This window comes from Calonectris borealis, chromosome 2, assembly GCF_964195595.1.
Source record: "Calonectris borealis chromosome 2, bCalBor7.hap1.2, whole genome shotgun sequence".
Classification (NCBI taxonomy): domain Eukaryota; kingdom Metazoa; phylum Chordata; class Aves; order Procellariiformes; family Procellariidae; genus Calonectris; species Calonectris borealis.
In genome coordinates, this window is record NC_134313.1 from 95,148,253 (window position 1) to 95,169,750 (window position 21,498).

Sequence of the window (21,498 nt, forward strand, 5' to 3'; positions counted from 1 at the left end):
AACAATTGCCAAGCTGGCTGTCCTCCAGTTAATCAGCCTGCTTTGACTCAGATTCATCTGTGAACTGCTGTTGAAAACCAATTGCTTGTTTAATGGGGCAGAAAGATGAAATCAATTTCAATACGCAGCTCTAAAGTGTCCCTCTTATGTAAAAGTGCTGCCTGGGGGAGCAAGGGAGACATACATTTCCTTCTGGTTGTGCAAGTTTCACTTCCAATTTGCTATCCCTACAGGTACCGAATTATAAAATTACATGAAGAAAGAAGCGGTAGCTGCATGCAAATGATATCTCTTCGGTTTACAGCGTCCTCAAGACACAGACAGAACTTCACCCTGGTCTTCAGAGAGGCAACAGCCATACACCCAAGTGAGATCAGTTAACACTGACTCATCAGGTGTTTCATTAAGAAGCTGTGTCAACGAAGAAACCAAACACAGTGAGCAATGATAACGCCAGCTGCTGCCACCGGCACCCTCGGTGCTCCAGGGAGAAGTGGCAACTGCTGGGGCGTAGGACGTTTCAGGGACAGGTAACACCGGCATGCCTGGGGAATTCAGCCCAGGCCTCTCTCCAAACAAACAAAAGCCATTAAGTGGCACTGCCAGGAAATCAGGGTCAATACTAAGGCAGACACACACACAGAACATTATGTGTCTTTGCTCAGGTGAAGAGCATTCGTATTGGATCAAAAGCCATTTGCTGACTGCACTGCATCCCGTAATCTTTTTCCATAGTGAGACACCTAAAAGTAATAGCACCAGTTTGCATTTAACCCTTTTTTCCTCTTCTCTTTTAAACACAGGAAGCTTCCTAAATTAAGAAGTACTCCAATTTTACATTCCTCTTGGGAATTAAAGAACTGTATTAACAAAGAATTCAGAATTTTTTATTTTGCTTTTGCTATTGGGTATTTTATTACAGTTTTATGACAGAAAGTCTGCACACACAAACAATTTATATAATTCTTTGCTAACATAACAAACCAGAAGACAAAAATTTATGCTACTTTCAGAAAGCAGAACACAGACCACAGCCCGGACCAGTGGTCAAAACACCACCTCCACAACCCGCCCACACCCTCCCAGTGCTTTCCAGCCATGTTTCAATAGTTTGCGTCCATCATGCAGAGAAACACTCCCGTGTCACGCAGGTGCATGTGAGCAGGTCTGCCTCCCCGCCAGCCACCGGCCGGGCACTGCACAGAGCATTGCCTCTTACAGAGGCAGCAGTACGTTCTCTCACGATGGCTTTACACATGATTTTGGGGGGCCAGCCCATTTTCCACAGTTATTTTGAAGGCCAAATCTTCCCAGAGCGTGGAGGGAGCATGGCTTGCTCCCTCCCTGTCCCTTGCCCCAGCACCATGAGCAGTGTCAGGGTGCTTAGTCCCGCCAGAAGCCAGGAGATGAAAATGACAGTGGCCAGCCTACCAACGCATTAATGCTCACCCTACAGTCCTCTGTCATTTCAGTCAAAGGCTCCAAGTCCACAGAGAAACTACCCCATGCCGCAGTAAGGAATTTGTCCCTTAATATGGCCTAAGAGATCACGCACATACGCAACAATGAAGTCTCCTCCTATGTCTCACACAATATATTAACATTGCAAAGAGCGTCAAGCATTCAAGCGTAGCAGAATTAAAAAGCCTCTGTTATCTCATTGTAAGTCTAGCACTTGATCTAATACCATTTTTATCATCACACAGATAACTAAGTTTGCAAATTGTATCTGCCAGTCTTTCATTGTGCTTCTTCAACACACTATCTTTGGAATAACGTACACGGAAAGATGAAATTTTTCCAAGCCCTACAAAAAAGGTACAAAAGAAATGAAGAAAAAAAACCACAACCCAGCACTTGGGAATTTGTTTCCCTCTGGAATGGAGGATTCCAGCAGCATCCACAACAGCAGGAGCGGGGTGGCCTCGCAGCTCTTGCCTTTGACTCCGCAGCTCACAAGCTTTCCAGCAGCTTCCAAAGTAAGGCTCCTACTTCCCATCCGAAGGCTTTGGACTGCCACGCTCAGTTATCCCAGTGGAAATCAATGAGGGAAGGAATACTGATGGGGTTACCAGGTGCAAATAAACACTGTGATACCAATGTCTGCAGATTTTGAGAGCAACTGTCTCTCCCACCACATACCCATGCCGCACATAAGTATCACCAAATATTTCAGGCCATTGTGGATTATGTTCAGTCAGCATTTTCTATAAGCCAGTCTCAGGTCATCAAGAACTTGATGCAGAGGAAGAGAAATTAAGGTGTTGCATGAGAGACTATGCCAACACTAGGTTATATAAGTTGTGTGCGTGGGATGGGAAGTTTCTATCCCATGAGAAATTTTAATATTTTGACACCTGCTTTCACCTAAGTCTGTCCTTGTTGCTTAAGGATTCCCATGATACAACAGACTAGTTTAGTAAGGAAAGAAACTGCAGTGAAAATAAACAATCCAGGAATCCAGGCATGAGGAATAAAACACATATAGCATTCGAAAGCACCACATTATCTCCAGAGAATGCAGAAATTAAATTTGACCCAGCACGAAATATTTACAGTTTCCCCAGCTCAGGCACATGCCAGAAAAGCCAAGCATTTTCTGTAGAAAGTTTCTATCTCAACACAATATAGTTTCCAAAGAAGAAATATGTATATATATATTTTTGGGCAATCTTCCCTTCCACTAAGTCACATGCCCCCATATGCCATGCTTTACATTTAGTGCTTCATCATGTGCCTTTTATCCGTTTGCCACCATTCACTCCTATATCCATCTTTGCTAGGTCTGCTGCTCATATTTCAGAGCTCCAAATGAAAAAGACCGTGACTTTCTGTTAAAAACAGTTGAGTGAAAGAGAGTTTCTTCTCCTCCCTGACCTTTCTGAGGCAGGGTGGCCAGCTCAGCTGGAACCCACACGCACACTATTCGTCACTCCTCGTTTCTTTAGCTTCTTTTCTGGGGTCCAAAGACTGTGGCCGTGTCAGACAAGGTTGCATGCTGCCATTAGAAAACTTTACACTTCAAGAATTCAGTTTTCCTCACAATATTATGCTCTGATTTCTTCCTTTTGATTCTACTCCCTCTCAAGTACTCTGCAGTACATGAGAAACTCATCCACGTACAGTTCATCCTGAATGCACACAGACGATATGGTGTGAGAAGAAAAGAGCACGCTACAGGTTATGGTTCCTTCATCTGCACCAATTCCACTGCTGATGCAATCACACAATAATCCTAAGGTGGATCTGTTAAAAAACAGAGCAGAGCAACTGGCGCCATTGGGGTGGGAATAATATTTCAAGAGGTACTTTTGAATTTTTTTGTTTAAGTCACATCACCCCACAAAATTGATTTCGAGTGCAGTTACAAAATCAGCTACATCGGCAAAATTCAGGACGTGGCAACATGTGGCAGAAACTTCTGAAACTGGCTGTGCCGTTCGAGGGCTGTAACGCGGAGCCACATCTTTGCTCTGTTTTCAGATTTAGTTTCATGAGATAGCGCTGGTCAGGCTGCAGTTTGCCACCCCATCAGTCAAGTCCACCTTCCTGCATTCTCGCCTCCCCTGACATTTACCTCTGACATTTGCATCTCTTTGCTCCCTAATTGGATGTTTCAACAGAAGAGCAGAAAATCAGCTCAGCAAAGAAAAGTGAATTTTTGTTTGTTTGTTGGCTGGGTTAAGTGGCTGAAGAGGATGAGACAAATGTCAAAGCCAGCAGAAAGCAAGCGGCTGCCAAGAGGGATGCAGGTGAGCAGGGCTGTTCCTCCCGGCAGCAGGAGCTGCTGGGCGATTCCCCCAGGGTTCACCCTCAGGAGTTAACGTGCAGTGAAAGAGTGCAAACGCAGTTCTCCTACATGGTGACCACAGTAACGGTAACACTATATCCAATAATTACTGAACATCAGCATCTTACTGAGATCACAGCTGCAGCACAGTTCCCATCCAGTAAAACATTTCCTTAAAGACCGCCAGGAAAACACCGGTACTCTGAGGACCAGGTATTGGACACGTAGGCAGCGGCTCTGCTGGCCCCCAGACCCGCACCGCTCTGACAGCGCCTCTCGACGTAGACCTGCACCGGGGCAGGACGAGAGGGTTTCGGAGGAGAACGCGCCGCTGCCAACCTCTCCAGGTACAGGCAACACGGGACGGCTTCACCAGCTACATCCCGTTCCTGGCCTGTCCAACTCCTCAGTCAACAGGAAAACAGATTATTTCTGAAGATACACCAGTTTGCAGAACAAATGGGCAATGGAAGTTTTGACAGTTTGTATATTTAGGTTTCTCAAATATACAGTAATTTTACACTTGGCTTTTAAGTGAAATTAAATCTAATGAGTTTTACACTGAACACCTGTCTTGAAATTGTCTTATGGTTTACATCACAACAGCACTATTTCATACCAGTTACACATTGTACAAGCATAACTGCAATGCAGTATGAAAAAACCCTTAGAGATTGTTTGGTTTGGCATTTAACCTTGTTAAAGTAACATCTTAAATTCAAGTCACTAAAATTCTATTATTTGAAATTAGAATTGTGCATAATATTTTGCAGACCAATATTCCCAATTCAGAATCTTCAGGACAAATTCATTTTCATAGAAATCTTACAAATCTTAGTGAATTCCCTTAATATAATAAGTGTTGTAGCATACCTTTCTCATAGATGCCTTTTCCAAAGAATAAGCACTATTCCCTTCCAGCGTTAAGAAAGTGAAACTTGCTCTTTTCATTACTGCCATTCATAACAAAACAAATGCAACATGCAGCTGAAGTCTTAACACATAAATCTAGAAACTTCTCTTTCTATTTTCCTTATTTTATACAGCATAATATTTTAAAATAGAGATGGACATGCTGTGGCAGCCACCTAAGTGGCAATCAAAAATTAATTAAGCAAGCAGAAATAAAAAAATCCCAAAGACTTTGCAAATGCTCTGAATAGAAGATCAAGGTCATACGAGCTGGTCAGACAATTCAGTGCAGAGTATCTTTCAGCACCTTCATCCTACACACAAACAACATCATCTCTGCCCCTCAGTTCAAGCCTTAACCTTCTTTTTTCTCTTAAACCCCAAACCAAAATCTAGTCTCCTTAAAGGGTAAAATTTACTGAAGCAGAATTGAAGGGACAGCAACAAAATGACCTTTGCAAAGAAACTGGGTCTTTCCAGTACTGTAATATCAGATTGATGGTCTGCATTTCTGCTCCTGAAGATTTAGGTCTGCCAAGTCTGTGATCAAGATGTCTCACTCTGAATCACAGATTATTTGTTGTCATTGGCAGACTGGAGGCTTCTATTTATTCACTAATTTGGATGTTGCTGAGAAAAGCCAGCCAGAAAAGTAGAAGTCTCGTAACCAAGACCTGATTGTATTTGGTTCTCCAACTGAGTTTCAAAGTTTTAAATAAATCCAAAGCCGGTTTCCTCACTCCGAGAGCTGAAGTAAATAGTTTAAAGCCATACAGATCCCTATAAATTATTTTCAAGAATCCTTTTCTCTGCTGCCAGTTTATCCACTCTTCTTCAAGACAAGTTAGTCAGTGCCTAGAAGTGGAAGGACTTCCATCTGCTACTCCTTCAAAGACAGCTATCCCGGAAGGAAATGTCAACCTGTCCAAAACATACATTTCTAAACATATTAGACCTGCTGTCTCTGCCAAGATGTAATTAAACACTGTCTAATCTTTAAAAAGCCTGTAAGAAAGAAGTTTTAAATCCCACGTTCAAGAAGACCTACACTGAATACAGGCAAGCTTCACGGTGACTTGTAACAATCTAATCTGTTTTCACCAAGAGAATTTCCTGACCTAAGGCTGCTGCAATAAGCTTGCAAGAATTGATTCATCTGCAGGAAGAGCAAGCCACGAGGGCTCTTAAACTGCATCTACAGCAGGGCACCATGGCAAGTCAAATTTGTTTCGTAGCTCTTGCAGTCCCTCCGCTCTCCTTGACTCCCCAGTCACCTGTTCCTGCTCTCCTCAGCCTACCCACGCTCATCCGACCCTGCGGTGAGCTTTTGGCGGGGGGGGGGGGGGAAGCAGATCAGGGGAAAACTGACTTCAAACCAAACCAAATAACAAAATGAATAGCTTTCTGCTGGTTTACACCCTTGATTCAGTTCACTGTAGGGCCAGCAGTAGGTGGGAGCACCAGCCAGGGAAGGATGGGCAGACCTGGAGGGGGCAGAGCCAGGTCGGCTTAGGCTGTCCCCGAGGTGCTGTCAGATTTTCCCTCAGAGAGCAGGGCAAAAGCTTCAGTTCCTGCACTGTCATTTTGAGATTTTTAACTACTCCCAGTAATCAGGGCAGAAAGGATCTTTTTTGCATATACACATAAATAAAAGGCCCTCTCCCACTTGGACAGGCAGGCGGGTTATTTCTCCAAGAAGTCCACTTCTGTGAGGTCTTTCATCTGCACGGCGCTGCTGTAAGCGGAGCCACACTGCAGCTGTTGGCTTGCAGCCGAGTGGCACTGGGCAAGCAGGACATACATCGGTGGCCTGCAGGAGGGACAGAGACTATGGGAGGGACAGAGAAATTCAGAAATTCAGAGACTATGAGAGGGACAGCCTGAAGGAGGGACAGAGAAATGTTTCCTAATCAGAACAGAAGTCGCACGCAAAGCTGTCCTGGCAGGAAAAAGCACTAGTATCTCCAGTGCAAGTCCCACCAGGCACTTAAAAGTCCCAGCCAGGATCCCAGCAAAGTACAGCACCGAGACAGCAGTGCTACTCAGATTCACACAAGCTAGCATGGCACACTGCCTGCTTTGTCTGGCCATGGTTTTGTTTCCAAAATAACTAGGATACGAATTCTTTAATTGCTGCTATTATTCTTCATTGGATAGGAGCAGATTTCTTCTTTTAGAAAAACATCTGTCACGTTCTCTCTTATCAGCAGCAAGAGAGAAGAGGCAGCTGTTATACATATTGTGTATTCTATTTTCTTTATTTTCCCTCTTTGGGTCATGTATTGGCTATTCTTGTTCTCTGCTTTGCCTCACGTTACTGACCCCAGACCCATGTGAAGCACCTACCCTCAGCCAAAGAAGAACATTAAGGAAAATTCAGGAAGGGAGGAAGGGCAGCTGCATGGATACTTATTTTACTGAAATGGAACACTCAAGTCAAGAAGGGTGAAGTTTGCCTCCTGAAAAAGTCAAATCCATCAGGTTTAAAGTTTACAAGATGCAGATTGAACTTTACATATTTTCTTCCAGACTTAGCACAGACACTAAAGAAAAAAAATAAGCAAGGATGGGACAACACTTCAGGCTGATTCACAACTCTAAACTCACACATGACATCTGAAAAGACTCATGTGGGTAGAGTCAAAGTTCATATAATCAAAACTTCTCCTGCCCAAATTCCAAAGCATTGGAGTGCAGTAATTGGGTTTCGCTGCCGCACAGATAGAAGAGAAGCCATTTTTTCCAATAGATGACTAACACTGACTATTTATTTATTTAACTTTCAAAGCACAGTCATTTTTAATGGATCTATAATTCAAAAACTCTTTAATTAATTTTCTTCAAGCTTCCTAGAAACACAGATTTGGTTTTATGCCTTGAAAAACAAGTCAGTCAAGTTCTAGACAAAACCCCCTTTTCAAAGTCAAAGCTATAAATGAAACCAAAATGAGATTTTATTAGGAACGCTGGTTGCAATTTCACCACATAAGCTATTTCTACCATTATACAATCTTTTTAAGTTGCTCTTGTTTTTTCTCCCTGCTTTCAATCCATTTTTGTTTGCTATAAGAAGAACATTTCTTCCCTTACATTGCTTTTTGCCTCACCACATTATTGATCCTGTTTCCTGTATGTTTTCTGTTACTTTTCTTTCTTCTGACTTCTCTTATAAAGCTGTAAAGTGAGCGCTCCAAGGGGAGAAGAGCTCTATACCCAGGAGACAGGTACACTGCCTACCAGGACAGGACTAAAATCAGGGTGGAAGCAGCACTGGAACTGGAGAAGGCCTTAAAGAGGAGCTGACAGAGCGGCGCTTTGTTCCTTCTGGACAGCAGTTTCACATCAAGCAGAAAACTCTGGGGATTCATTAATTTATTTATTTTAGACAACGATCCCTGGTCCATGTGCTTAAATATCTATTCAACTGAACGCTTCATGGAGAAAATGCCTTCCTTATTTCTCCACAGAATTAGTCTCAAGTGTTTGGATAACAGATGGTACATAAAGTGACTTACCTATGCCTTAGTACTGGGGCACACAGCTCTTCCAGCCTGCATTTTTAAAAGAATCATGAATTGCAGCACACCGCACTCCAGCAGAGCTTGCCGTCTTCCACCGCATCGAGGCACTTCCTCGCATCCCTGGCTGGCCAAAGCTTGCGCAGACACAGCGCTCCACTGCTCTTTCTGCCAGGGGTTATTCTCCGCAGAGAATAAACGGCAGCAGAATGAAATGCATGTCCTTAACCTAATATATTCAATATGTGAGGTAAGCCACTGATGGAGATGTATTTGTGCTTAAATTCGTGACTGTATGGGAGAGGACTGAGGCATCAGTGTAAGAGATAATAGTTTGCTCTACAAGAGGGTGATCTCTGCCACAGGAATAGGACAGAAAGCTGGAAGGAGAAGCCACAAGAATGGTTAGTCTGCCCTGAATTCCTCCAAACACAAGCCAGTTAGAGAGAAATGCTGGGGCATCCAGGAGCTGGGGAAATCACTCACAGAGGCGCGAGAACGTGAATCCAGAACTTCTGATGCAAATACTGCACCATGCTCCCTCCCACAGTTCAGCACAGACACTGTTCATCAAGGGACAGCTACATTTCCAAGCCACAGAGCCTTCTTCAAACACCCTTTTTCTCTAAGATACTACCTGTTTTATTACCAAGCCTAAAATCAAGATTATCTGTAGCTGAAAGACTCCTTACTGAATGTATGGGTGACTACAGCAGACGGACAGCTCATATATATGAAACCGGAGTAGTGCTTGCAAAGATTTGCACATTGTTCATTAGACTTCAGTAAACTGATTTCTTTTCTCACAATTCATACCATAACCAGAATTCAAAGAATGTGAGCAAACAAATTTTCAAGATACTAACAAGCACTTATGTCTCAACTTATCTCTAAGAACTACGTAAGTGTACGTACAATTAATTTAAGGAGGGACCAGATGTTCCCAAAGACCAAAACATAGCTTATACTTTTAGGTCCATCAGTAATTGCAGCATATGACTTATAAACAAATTCATCTGCAACGCAACATCGAGCAGTTTTCTTTAAAAAAGAAAAATGAGTGATATAAGCAGTGATACAGCATGTATGATTAAATTCTGTAGACTGGCAACAAATAAAACAAAGAATTAAAACAAAAGTGAACTTTTTATTGTATCTGACTAAATAACATGCATTTGTAGAAATACTGCAACGAGTGCTGCCTGCAAATTTCATGCTTTGAGTGAAATTTAATTAACTTGAACTAGTAAAAATCCCACGGGGTTTTGTTATTTGTAAGCGAGAAAATAGGACTCATGTCTGCATGACTGGGGATGGAAATTTGGCTAGCCTTGTTAAATTACGATTCCTCTTGAAAGGCACATAAATATTTATGTGAATTTGTGTGCAGACATTTGTTGCTGGACTTGAATATTCAAGTCACTACAGATAACTTCTAAATCCACCTTCCTCATACACGTGGTTTTTCCTCTATGCACATACTGTTGCCACGATAATTTGGCTTGCATTTTTCTGACGAGCTAACCTGTAGGGACAGGCAGGAAAGGGAAGTAAAGTACCATTCATTCAGGTGATTTATGAACCTACACGTGCTTCCTTTTGCAGCAGAAAGTTAACACATGCACACAAGAGAAATGCGCATATGCCTGTGCCTCACTGGAAGCAGCAGCTAGGGGAAAAAACACAACCCTGTATGCTGACTACCTCAAGGGCAGCTCCTGAGCTCATTGCTGCCCATCTGATTTCCAACACTAGCCCATCCAGTTTTCAAGTTCTGCCAAGTGTAAGGACACAGCCGAGGAACAAGATAGCTAAAACTCAGTAAGCCAACAGACTTAGCAGAACAGGCTTTATATGTACAACTTCCCTCTGATGCTCTCTGCAACAAATTCAGTTTCCTGCTAAGAAAAAATAAAATAAAATTTAAAAAACCACAACTGACAGAGCTTTCACATCCCTGTCTCCGAACCACTTGCATTTCTCAGAGGAAAGAAACCACAACATACCTCTCAGGTCATGGAAGTATGGGATTAACCCTAAACCCGCAACCATACCAGACATGCACCAGCAATACAATGTTGCTGCAATACCAAACCCTCCCAACTGCGAAGTATGTAACCCTTTCCCAGCCAAAACCAGCGGAGCAGTGGGAGCTGGGGCACTGGGCAGGGCACAGCGGGGAGGCTCTGCGCATTACTTTGCTGGTGAGAAGGAGCAGACCCGACCGCCGTGGTGGAACGCTCTCCTCCCGACGGAGGACCCGCTGGCGGTGCTGCCGAGGCCCGCCCTGGGGAGGGAGGCTGCCGGGGCACTGCGCTGGCACGCAGCAGCCGAAGGAGTCTGCAAGGTACAGGCCACCCACCTCCCAACGGCGGCATCAGTCACTTCGGGCAGGGCTTGCACGGATGCACGCACACGCGTTACGTGAAGCTTTTGCTACCAGCAACCCTCCACGACGCTGAACACTAGCTGGGATCTACATAGGAAGGAAAAGCTGTTTAGCAGCTGTCTTCCAACAACAACAACAACAAGGCGGGGAGGAGCAAACACTTTACCATTTACACTTAGAGTAAGGCTCTAACACCACTTTACCCGAGTCAAAGAGCTGCAAGTGAAAGGCAACTTTCTGGATCTAACTATACATCCATCTTAAACTCCCCCTAGTTTGAAGCCGTGGTTGTAAGAGCAGCTGAGACAATGCAAAGGAATTTGGAAGGGGAGGAGAGGAGCCACCCCCATTTCCTTTCAGTGGCCGCGAGCTCTTAGCTGCGCAACAGGGGTGAGCAGACCTGTGAGTCTATTTGACATTGCTCAGATAAAAAAAAAAAAAAAAATCCCAAAAGTGTCATTACAATCCTGAACAGTTACAGTTACAAGTATTTGCATGATGGAAGGTAAGATTTCGCATACTGAGCACACCCAAACTGCTGGAGCTGGTTTGGAACAATTAAAAGACAGACACTTTAAATGGAAAATGCAAGCTGTGTTTTGAGCTGGGGAAATTGCAAGTGTGCTCTAATCTCATCTGATTGTCATCATCACAAGTATAACAACTGGAGTGTTGCATCTTAATTGCATTCCCAATTGACCAGTCATACAAAAAGTACCTCAAATAAAATTAATTCCATGGGCTTTTTGGTCACATTGACAATACACAAAATTTTCAGCAACTGAAATGGAAAAACTGATTAAAATTAGATCCTGCTGCAATTTCTGCATTAACCAAACATCTTGTAACCTCCCAAGGAGCTTTAGAAAGATCCTCCTTTTATTCCCCTTTGGCATTCTTTAAGACTTTGTATAAATTCATTTCCAACTGACTGCCTCAAATAGTAGAGTTTTTCCAGGATTTGGGACGTGTTAGCAATGCTTCAAGGGCACCTCTGCTCCAGAATACGGTTTGTGGGAGTTAAAATAAGGATGGCAGCCCATGCCCTAATGGCAGATACCATGTCCCTAGGAGAGCGCATATCCACTCTGACCATCAGAAAAAGGAAGGAAATTCAGAGGAAGTACTGAGGAGAAAGAGGCCAACAGATTATGTGAGGAGTCATAATTTGATTGTACTGAAGGAAGCAACGTAGAGCAAGGAAGATTTATACTTATAAGGAGAGTACTGTAATTCCAATAACCTTTTCCACTCTTGCGCAAATTGAGCCCCCAGGCATTTGATAAAAGGCATGCACAGTCCTTTTTTTGAGCAGCTGGAGTGCTCCTACTTCATACTATTTTTTTAACAGTACTTGCACAAAGCTAGTAAAAATACAGAGGTGCTGTTTCCAGAAACTCACATCCCATCTCAATGTTAGAACAGCCTGTGACTGGTCTTTAAACAAAGAGCTTTTGTATCATTTAACAATTAATGGTCACTTTAGGGCGAAATCCAGTAAGATTTCCGTTCAGTCGATCCCTCTGTGATCCCTCCTATTACATCTCTGTCAAGTGACTCAGAGCAAGGAAAGGCTGGTTACATAAACAGAAGGTAGGTGGCTTAACAACCTTGATCTTATCACAGACTTGTCAGCGGAGAGAACTGCACGTTACTGCAGAGCTAAAGCACATGTCAATGCGCTGGAAAGCAGTCAGATGTTTTCCACATCCTCCGATTTGGGAATGCGTTGCAGAGTTATTTATTGAGCTGGTTCAGATTACACAGAATAACTTCGGAGCCTGCGGTTTCCAGTGCTTCACCTGCCTTGCCTAGCCGAGACCTTGCTTGCAACTGAAGAGTGATGAGAGGAAAAAGGACAATAAAAATCAAGCAATTATATTGTTTAGACCATTCAAACTCCAAGGGAGGTGGGAATTATAAACTTGGGATGCTCCAGGATCTCAGAGCCTATACACTTCTACGAGTGGAGGGAAGAGGGGGGAAAAAAAAAAAAAAAAAAAAGAGAGATAAATCTCACCCTTTATATTGACACCTGACTGGAAGCAAAATTATTTTACAAATCTGACATCACTACAGCCCAACACCCAGAGGGTTCCATGCTCCATTTTGACACTTACTCATTCTTCAGCCTGGAGCAAACTTTCTAGCACACTGCTCTAGCTTTCCAGGATACATGTTAAAAGAAAAAAAAAAAAAAAAAACTTAAGCAGCCACATTTAGCCTCTCTCAGATCAGTGCCTGTGCAATTTACAGGAGTAATAGGTTAGACTGACCTAGCTCTAAATGAGAAAGATACCTCACAGTTGGACATCCTAACCAGTCTGGAAGCCTTTGCCAAGCTTCTCCAGTCTTTTGAAACACAACCTATGATTTTCAACAGCATTTCTACCTTTTTTCTCCTAACAGTGAAAGAGAAAACAGCGTGCCTACTCATCCTGCTACTATGCATCGGAGGGGCACCCCTGCTTCCTTGCTCCAACCTGAGAAGATGTTGTCTCCGTTTCAGCAAAGCTATTTCCAGACCCTATTTACTGGTTCATTCAAGACCAGACTTTCTAATTTTGCAGCATAATCTGCAGTTCAGTCACCCATGAAACTGTTGAACAGCCTGCAATTTTGTGCAAATACGCGCCACGGCTTGTGCTGTCTGAGCTCAGGTACAGCCATTAGCGATGGCACGCAGCACTTTAACGGGAGGCTCGTTAAACCTGCCAGGAGCATTTGCCAGAAAAATACAACTCTTCCCTTCCTCTCCTCTCCCTTAAATAGTTTAATTAATACCATCATCCTAGCTTCGACTCCAGAAAGTGAGGAAAGCAGGGACATTGGGGAGGAGTCAGATGTGGCATAGGAAGTGATCAGCTGGAAGGGAACCCTTGTTTCTCTTCATCCATTTAACTGGTCCCGCACGGTGTGGGGCCACGCTCCCGCTCTATCCCCCGTGCTCAGGCAGTGCAAAAGATGTGATGCCCAGCAGAAGGTCTCCCGAAGGAAGAGGAGACAAGACCAGAGGGTGCATCCCACTGACAAAAGCACACTCGGTCTTCTCCAGAGAGAAGGTGGATGGTTTCCCCTGCAGAGGGCTCAGGCAGACACTGGTGCCAGCCTGGCTTGGGCAGCAGCACATGAAAGGAGAGGGGGAGTACGTGGAGGGGGAACTCCTGCCCTCAGCCATGCACGCTCTTGCATCAGCTCACACCAGCTCATGAAAGCGAGCCCGAAGGAAGGGACCCGCGCTGAGCCAGCCGCAGCATTTGGCCTTCTGCACAAGCACACAGGAAAAGGCTGCCCCGGGGTCACGGCCGAGGCAATGCCCCAGTGAGACTGAAGCGACCCAGAAGCAACACCCTCCCCACCCTTGAGATTATCAGATTTGCTTTCTCCCATGACTTCCACATTTGCTGAGTGTACTTTGTCCCACGCGGGTTGCAACCAGCAAGCAGAGCCATTTGCAGTAAGAGCGGCACACCTTGCCTGCTGTACAAGTCCACAGACACCAGCTGAGGCATTACTCAGGCACACGTGTCCCTGCTCTGGGCTCCTGCATCTCTTCCCCTCCCTCTCAGCCTGTCTGAAGGAAACTCCTCACAGGACCGGCTTAGGACTTTCCACCCCAATAGGTAAACTCAAACCTCCTCTTCTTCAGCTGGGCAGCAGGCTATGGCACCATGCATCCCACTGTGCTGAGCAAGCAGGTGCAGGATGCCCCTCCTTCCTCCCTTCGACGTGCACGCAGCAACAAATACTGCCACAAAAGGCACCCTCAGAATAAAATAGCTTTTTCCCTGCTTTCTCTTAAACAACGTGTCCTCCTCCAGCCCCCCAGTCTACACTCTTTTCTACATTTAACTGCTGGGCAGGCCATACATCCCCTTCCAACCGTTACAGCCAGAGTGCTCCTTAGCACCCCTCCACCACTTCTCTCTCCAGGATATTTTGCCTCTGGTGCCAGCACGTCCTCAAACAAGGGGCGGCCCGTTTCCGCAGAAATCTGCTCAGCAAACATAGCACGAGACCTAACCAGCATATCACAGCAGGCAGCTCCAGCTCTGTGCATCAGATGACTGCCGAGCATGGCACATCAGCCACTTCGCCCTCCTGGGGAGAGCTTCCCCAGGACCTTGCTGGTGCCTCACTAGCCAAGATGTGTGCCAGCTGCTCAGGAGCACAGGAACCCATTGAAGGTTGGTACTGGGCAGGAAACTGCTTCTGGAAGACGGTAGAAGCTCCCTACCTCGACGTCAGCATGAAACAAAAGCCTTTCAAAGCTGTGTGTGTTTGTTCAGAGCAAGAGCATTAACTGCCTTTCATTCTCCTAGATGACGCAATAACCTGCAGAACCTGGGAGGAGAAAGTCCCGGGTTCACTTCTCCTTTGCTCCCCCCTTTTTGCAGCAAGCACCATCACCTGCGCAAAGCCTGACTTGCTGCAAGTTCACTAGAAATTTTGCCTGAAACACATTTCCCAACAAAACTACAGCAGCTGCAGGAAAACTTTTCAGTTTAACAAATCAACATCAAAAAGTGTTTTCTTTAGACAAGTCCCGAGCAGCTCCAGGCAAGAGGCTCTATGTGGAGGCCAGCCATGCAGAGCTAGCTCACTACAACACGGAGGAAAGCCCGCAGAGGAGCACAGGCGGCTCGAGCTCAGTGCTGTCCCTCCACAGAAGGCAAGGCTCGTCCCCAGGCTCACTCTGCATGTTAGGGCAGACAGGTAGGAAAACAGCGTTAGGCTGTTAAGAATGCGATTTGAATGGTGAGGGCAACTCAACCTTGGCAGCTCTGCGTTTTAAAGACAGCACTTCAGTGCTCTTCCCCTCCCAAAGCATCCAGGACTGTTATTTACAATTTCCCTTAGGCAGGCCATAAATCCAAACACAACTAGCAAGCCCAACACAGTGTAAAGGATCCCTGTGGCAGGCTAATTACCTTTGCAGGCTATGCAAGCCTACACAGTTTGCTTCTGCACAGTAGCTTTGAAAACTTCGGCTAATGACTGTGTCTAGCAGATCAAACTTTCCACTTTCTATTGTTCTGCTCAGGGCAGCCAGCCGGGAATTCAGGGGCAACAAACCTCCAGGGGAAGAAATCAAGGCCGTTAAGAGAAAGGGAAGAAGGGCTATGAAACAGAAGATGACCCCACAAAGGAGTGCAACTGCATGCTACTGACTCTAGCAGAAGGGGAAAACAGTAAATCTAAATTGAGAGGAAGCCTAAGAGATTATGAGTACTAAAATCAAAACCAGTAACAAAACAAAAAACCCTGTTCCTCCCATTCTCTTAAGACTTTAGGGATTAATCCTCTCCCACTACTCTACACCAGGATGATAGCTTTTTTGTCGTTGTTGTTTAAATGAAAATATTTAATACAGAAAAACCCACTGCCCTCACCTCCCCAGCCAGAAGGTCAGAGGATTTACCAGAGGTGCAGGTGCTGCATTTTTCACATTTTCTCACTTCCACAGAAGGGCACTGATGTTCAGGCTGCAGCTGATTTCACAGAGAACTCTCCTACTAGCTCTATTTGTGCATTGTTTATCCAGACAGCTGCCCATTTGCAATGGACAGAGACATGCAGCAGTTGGAGCAAACACTTGAATTATAGGGAGGGAGTCAGACTCAAATCATTGCTCTGGATCAAGCAGAGCATGAACTAACCAGGATCTCCCATTTGCTGAATGAAAGCCTTGGCTGGCAAGCTATTGTCTTGTCTAGCTATTGTCTACGGTGACACATGCACTCTCTCACTTTGATCTCAGAAGGTCCATAATGAAACTTTTACTTAGATGGCATTTCCCCACAAAAATCTTCAGTTGCAATGACTCACTTAAAAGCAAAAAACCAAACATCTACCAAGAAAACCTAACATGCTGCATTGGGCTGTGAAAAATCCCAACAAACCTAATTTCCAGCTCTATCCCAGCCAAAACCAGGACAAGCCCCCTCCCATGGGAACCACACAGGTTAAAACACTTCCCAATAAAAGTCTAATATCTTCAGTGGTAGTTTTTTGAAAACAGACAAAAACAACAAAAAAAAAACACCAACAAAAAAATCTTGATAGAAGGACTTCAGGCTCTTCTTCTCACATATTTTTGCTGTACTTTACAATCCTGAGGCAGGGACACGGGATCTCTTGCTGCAAGTAACAGAGGAATTTCTGAAAAAGTGCCAGAATACGTACTGCTAGAGATGGCGAAAGCGGGGAGTCTCCTACTGAACTCAATACTGCAAGGTGAAATCCACTCCCATTACACGTTATGGCTAGGACACAGATGACTTCTAGGTTTAAATAACAACAAGCAAACCCAAAACACCTTATAACTCTTTTAAAATGAGCTCTCAAACAGCTTCACAGACTGCTCTATAGCAACCTAAAGAGACAGCTGCAAAATCCCTACCTCCTTACCAAAAATCAGGCTAAAGTTTTTTCAGTCCGTACGATTCCGATTTGATCTGTTTGGACAAAAGCGGGAAGCCAGAGAACAACAAACCACGTACTCGATAAAGGCACATTTGGATGGGTGATGAAGGCATACTCACGCAGTGCGTACAGGGAGAGGACTATTCCAGCCAGGCAAAACCCCTCAAAAAACCTGAGTGTGCTGAACATGGTCACGTTCACTGAGAGTGCCACAGTCAGTCCAAATATCAAAATGAATATGACAGAGAAGAGCAGTACAGGCCGCCGACCAACCCTAGAAATAAGGAAGTAGGGAGAAACAGTGTTAAAAGCCAGGATGGACATAACGCTAGATCATTACAACTGGCAAAGAAGGGAACTAGTCATGCAATCCCTTCCAAATATTGCCACCCCTTTTTTAATGCTTGTTCCATTCTTCTCATTTTTTTCTGCTTACTAAAATCCAGATTCCTTAGCCAGCTTTGCACTGGGAAGTTCATTTCAGATGGGATTAAGCAGAGACAGCACATTGTATTACTGCTTGATTTAACCATCATTTTCAAAACACCAAAGACGAACAAGGAAACATCTAGGAACTACTGTAAGGCCATAAACAAGTCCCTTGGAGATTAAAAGCAACTTCTCAGAGCTTTCTGAGTAGTAGCACAGGAGAGTGTATGGTATTATATGTTCTATGGCATAGTATATTATAATTTCTCTATGGTCTACAGCCACAGAGCTTGTTGTAGAGGTCTCCTCTTCCCAACAGACATGTGCTTTTCAACCTCATCTGCAGGAGGAGTTGGCTCAAAAAACTATTTTTCTTGGCCTCGGTGTTGAGGGCAAGCCTAACGAACAAGGACCGAGCACAAAACAGGGCTCATGTCACTTCACTGAGCCTCAGAGAGCCGATAGTAACACTCACAGGAAAACTGTGAGCTCCAAGTCCCTCCACCTTGTATCCCCGCAGCGGCTGCAGAGACCCGCAAAACCAGCCTGACTGGAGGAAGGAAACCGCTCCAAAAATGGGGCGTCAGGATTTGCAGTCCTCCTTTGCAGGCAGGCTTTGCAGCTGCAACCTGTAGTTGCACGTGTTGGTGCAGCGCCTGCGACGAGAAAGAGCTATGCTGCCACTGAACGTGGGGGCACTTGCTGCGGAGTTTGGCTCTTTTATGTCAAAGGAATATGAGAGTTTTTACATGTCTTACTCATATGCTTAGTGTTTATTATTCCCCTTTCCACCCCTCTTCCTGTGCAAGGAGAACGATATGAAGCACCAGAACACATGGCTATTTTTAAGCAGGAATTGGATCTTTATGTGGAGATTTCCAAAATTTTTCAACTTGTCAACTCCCACAAGTTTTCCAGAACTGAGGATCCCTTTTAGTCAGCTCCATATGCCATTTCCACAAAGAATATACGAACTTGCTTTTCGTAGGCAGCTTTCACAAACCCATTCAAAGCAGTCTGTCAGCTGTAAGCCAGCCATCAGGTTGAATGTCAGCACAATAAAGAGCATTTAAATCTCACAACGTAGTCCAGTTCCACATATTGAAGTGATTCTGTTCAATTGTTTTCGAAGACTGTTACCAGCAGCTATAAAGTATATTGTATATATGCATTCACAATTAAAACTTTGGATTTTGCTTTCCTGAAAATGGAACAAGATCGATAAAATATGGGCTGAAGGGCTGAAAAGGAGACATGGTTATAAGTTTTGACATTTTTGGGAACTAGAAGAGTGCACCAGTATGTGTGTCACCATTCACACTTTTTCAAAGTCACACCTAAGAAGGCGATGTCGTGGCTCCTTGCATGAGGACAGGTTTACTATTTTTTTCAGCTGTAGCATCACCTGTGGGGCACCTCAAAAATTTAGCTTGTTGACATCAACCATTCAATGTTTTCAAAACAGAAAGTACCAACGTGCAAACTGAAGACAGCAAGGTCAAAGCAGACTGCTCTTAGTCAACGTACAAACCCAGCCCACCAGAAGATGAGCTGCTGTTGAGCTGAGGGTGGGAACACAACATCACTGCCTCGGTGATATGCAATGCACTGGGATCATGCTGGGGACACTGGGGCAGTTACTGCTGTGTGTGCTTCAGATTTTATATTTACGGAACACAAAGCACTTGGGCAGGCAGGGGAAGTACCTCACACAAAACCTTGAATACAGAAAAAAAACTATGAAATTCGTGCTATCAGCGATCTGCGCAGACTTTCGCAGCCCTATTTTCGTAATCGCCAAGATGTAATTCATATCAATTAGTATTTGTGGAAGCGTTTTGTAGATGAAAGGCATTATGCAAACAGTCAGGATTAGGAACTTAATTCTCATCACAAGCCTGACCTGCTATTCCCTGATGTTGATTAAAAAAGACCTCATACATAGCATACATCAGGTCCCTTCTTCCCCTCCTCCCACTCTCTTTACTTGAGGTTATCCATCATTAGGACATAGAATTTCTTCTAACGTTATACAAGTTATGCAAATGAATTGTTGCTGCTAATGAAGAATCAGGAAATCCAAGACCCTCCAGGGCCTGTGAAAGCCAAGCGAAGCCAGATATGCCCTCTGGTAAGAGGCATCATCAGCATCTCCTCCTAGACACAAAACTAGTCTCTTTCCTCACCAAGGCATGCAGTACATTCCTCAAAAATCAAAACTCCAGGGCAGCTATCAGCCATATATTTGGTGATCCAGCAGTGTTTTGACAGGATGGTGTCTTAGAGTATCAAAAAAGCCTTTTATATGTAGAGTTATCTGACTAACAGTACATGGAAATGCTTGTGAGAAATTAAACCATACACAATCTCCCTGGTAAAACAGCCCCGGGATGCTATCTGCTGCCATCCGAACTATTCCAGAGAGAGATTTCTGTGCCACAAAAGTTTCAGCCTACACTGCATGCTATTATCTAGATCAAATGCTAAATGCTGCCTGCACAGGTAAATAACTAGGGATATAAGCAACCCCAGGCTTTTGAAGAATCTGCAATCCACACAGTGTGATATGCAGATGCATCAAAAAGATACTCCTAACGTAGTCAGAGTTGCATCACAGGGGGAAAGTGAATGAGTTTGAGGACAAGACCTGCTCTTTCCATCCTCCTACACAGGTACCTTGAAAAGACTAAGCTTTGCTCTTGCAGCCGATCAAATTGCTCTTCCCATACTGTTCTTTGCAGGTTTTGGGACTTGAACTGGCACAAAGGCTGCAAAAAGCACCAGAGCAGGTGCAAAGCAGGGGCAGTACTGGGCAATGAGAGGCAGGGACCTACTCTCTTGATGCTACACGAACACCAAGCCCACCTGCTCCAGAAGGAAGCCTTCCAGAGACCTCAACAGCCTCTGTCTAGAGCAGGCAAAATTGCCAGCAGCGCTCTGCCTGTGGAACAAGTAACTTATTCAGGCATTGGACGCAGTCAGTCTTCACACAGCTGAACATGTTTACAGACCTCCTTCCTATAGATTTTCCACACAGAGCTATCCAAGCGTGCACACCTACTGTATTTTGAACACAGACCACTCAGTTTACTTAGCAAATTACCTTAATATACTCTAGGACTTTGCCGCATACAGCTTTAAAAGCCCTCTTTCAAACAGGAAAAGCAAAGCCCCAAACCCAAACCTTTTTTGGGTATAAAAAACCCAAAGCATCTTCTAATTATGTAAACTACAGAGTGGTATATAAGTGAAAGAAGAACAGATTTTGAAAGATTGTAACACTTTTATACATTACTCTGTTTAATCTCCCCTGCTTTTGCTTGGGACAGACATCCTTTTTTTCCTTCTTTTTCTCTTTTTCCAGGTACAATCCCCTTTGTATCTGTCTCTCCAAACAAGCCCCTGCCTTAGTGGAAACTCAAGTTGTGACTAAATAGCAAAGTAAATCCCATTTATGTCTTCTTTTACCAGCCCCAAATGCTACTGCTAAATGACAAAAAGACTATCCAGCGCAGGACCCCTGCTGGGTCAGTGACACCAGATGGCAAGGATGGGGACTGAAGAGGAACACGAGGACCGGCTTTGGTGGCAGCAAACCATGTCATTTCTGGTCACCCACGAAAGAGCAAGGGGATCACTGTTCCCTCCAGCCACCAAGTTACCCTTTTTCTCCTTTGTACCACAGCTGGAAAACAGATTCTCCTTAAGCTCTCCTAAACTCACTAGACAAAAAAAGAGGGAAATACCTCATTTTTATATCAGGGTAATTTTGTGCTGCATTAGCTCAGCTAAGCAGCTTGCAGAGGGGTCCAACAAGAGCACGTGGCAGCACAAAGTACACACTGGGGACAGAAATGGAAAGAAGAGCAGGATGCTCCTTTTGGTGGCAGAGAGCTATTAAATCTGCTTACTGCAATTCTCTCTCGAAGCCAGTGCCTTAGGCAACAAGATGTTCACTTATTTGTGACTTATTTGTCAATTATAGCAGCATTTTCCTAACTTGGGAATAAATCTGCTTTCTCCACACTGATTCC

The 21,498-nt window shown here is 44.4% G+C and overlaps 1 protein-coding gene across 3 annotated transcripts in view; it reads right to left on the bottom strand.

Annotated features, from left to right (window-relative positions):
• Window positions 1-21,498, bottom strand: part of SLC22A23 (solute carrier family 22 member 23) — a 111,999-nt gene that overhangs the window by 71,747 nt on the left and 18,754 nt on the right. For all 3 annotated transcript variants that reach the window (XM_075142593.1, XM_075142592.1, XM_075142594.1), the window contains exon 3: window positions 17,155-17,309. In XM_075142593.1, the coding sequence (XP_074998694.1) occupies window positions 17,155-17,309 (155 nt within the window). The remainder of the gene's footprint in view (window positions 1-17,154; window positions 17,310-21,498) is intronic.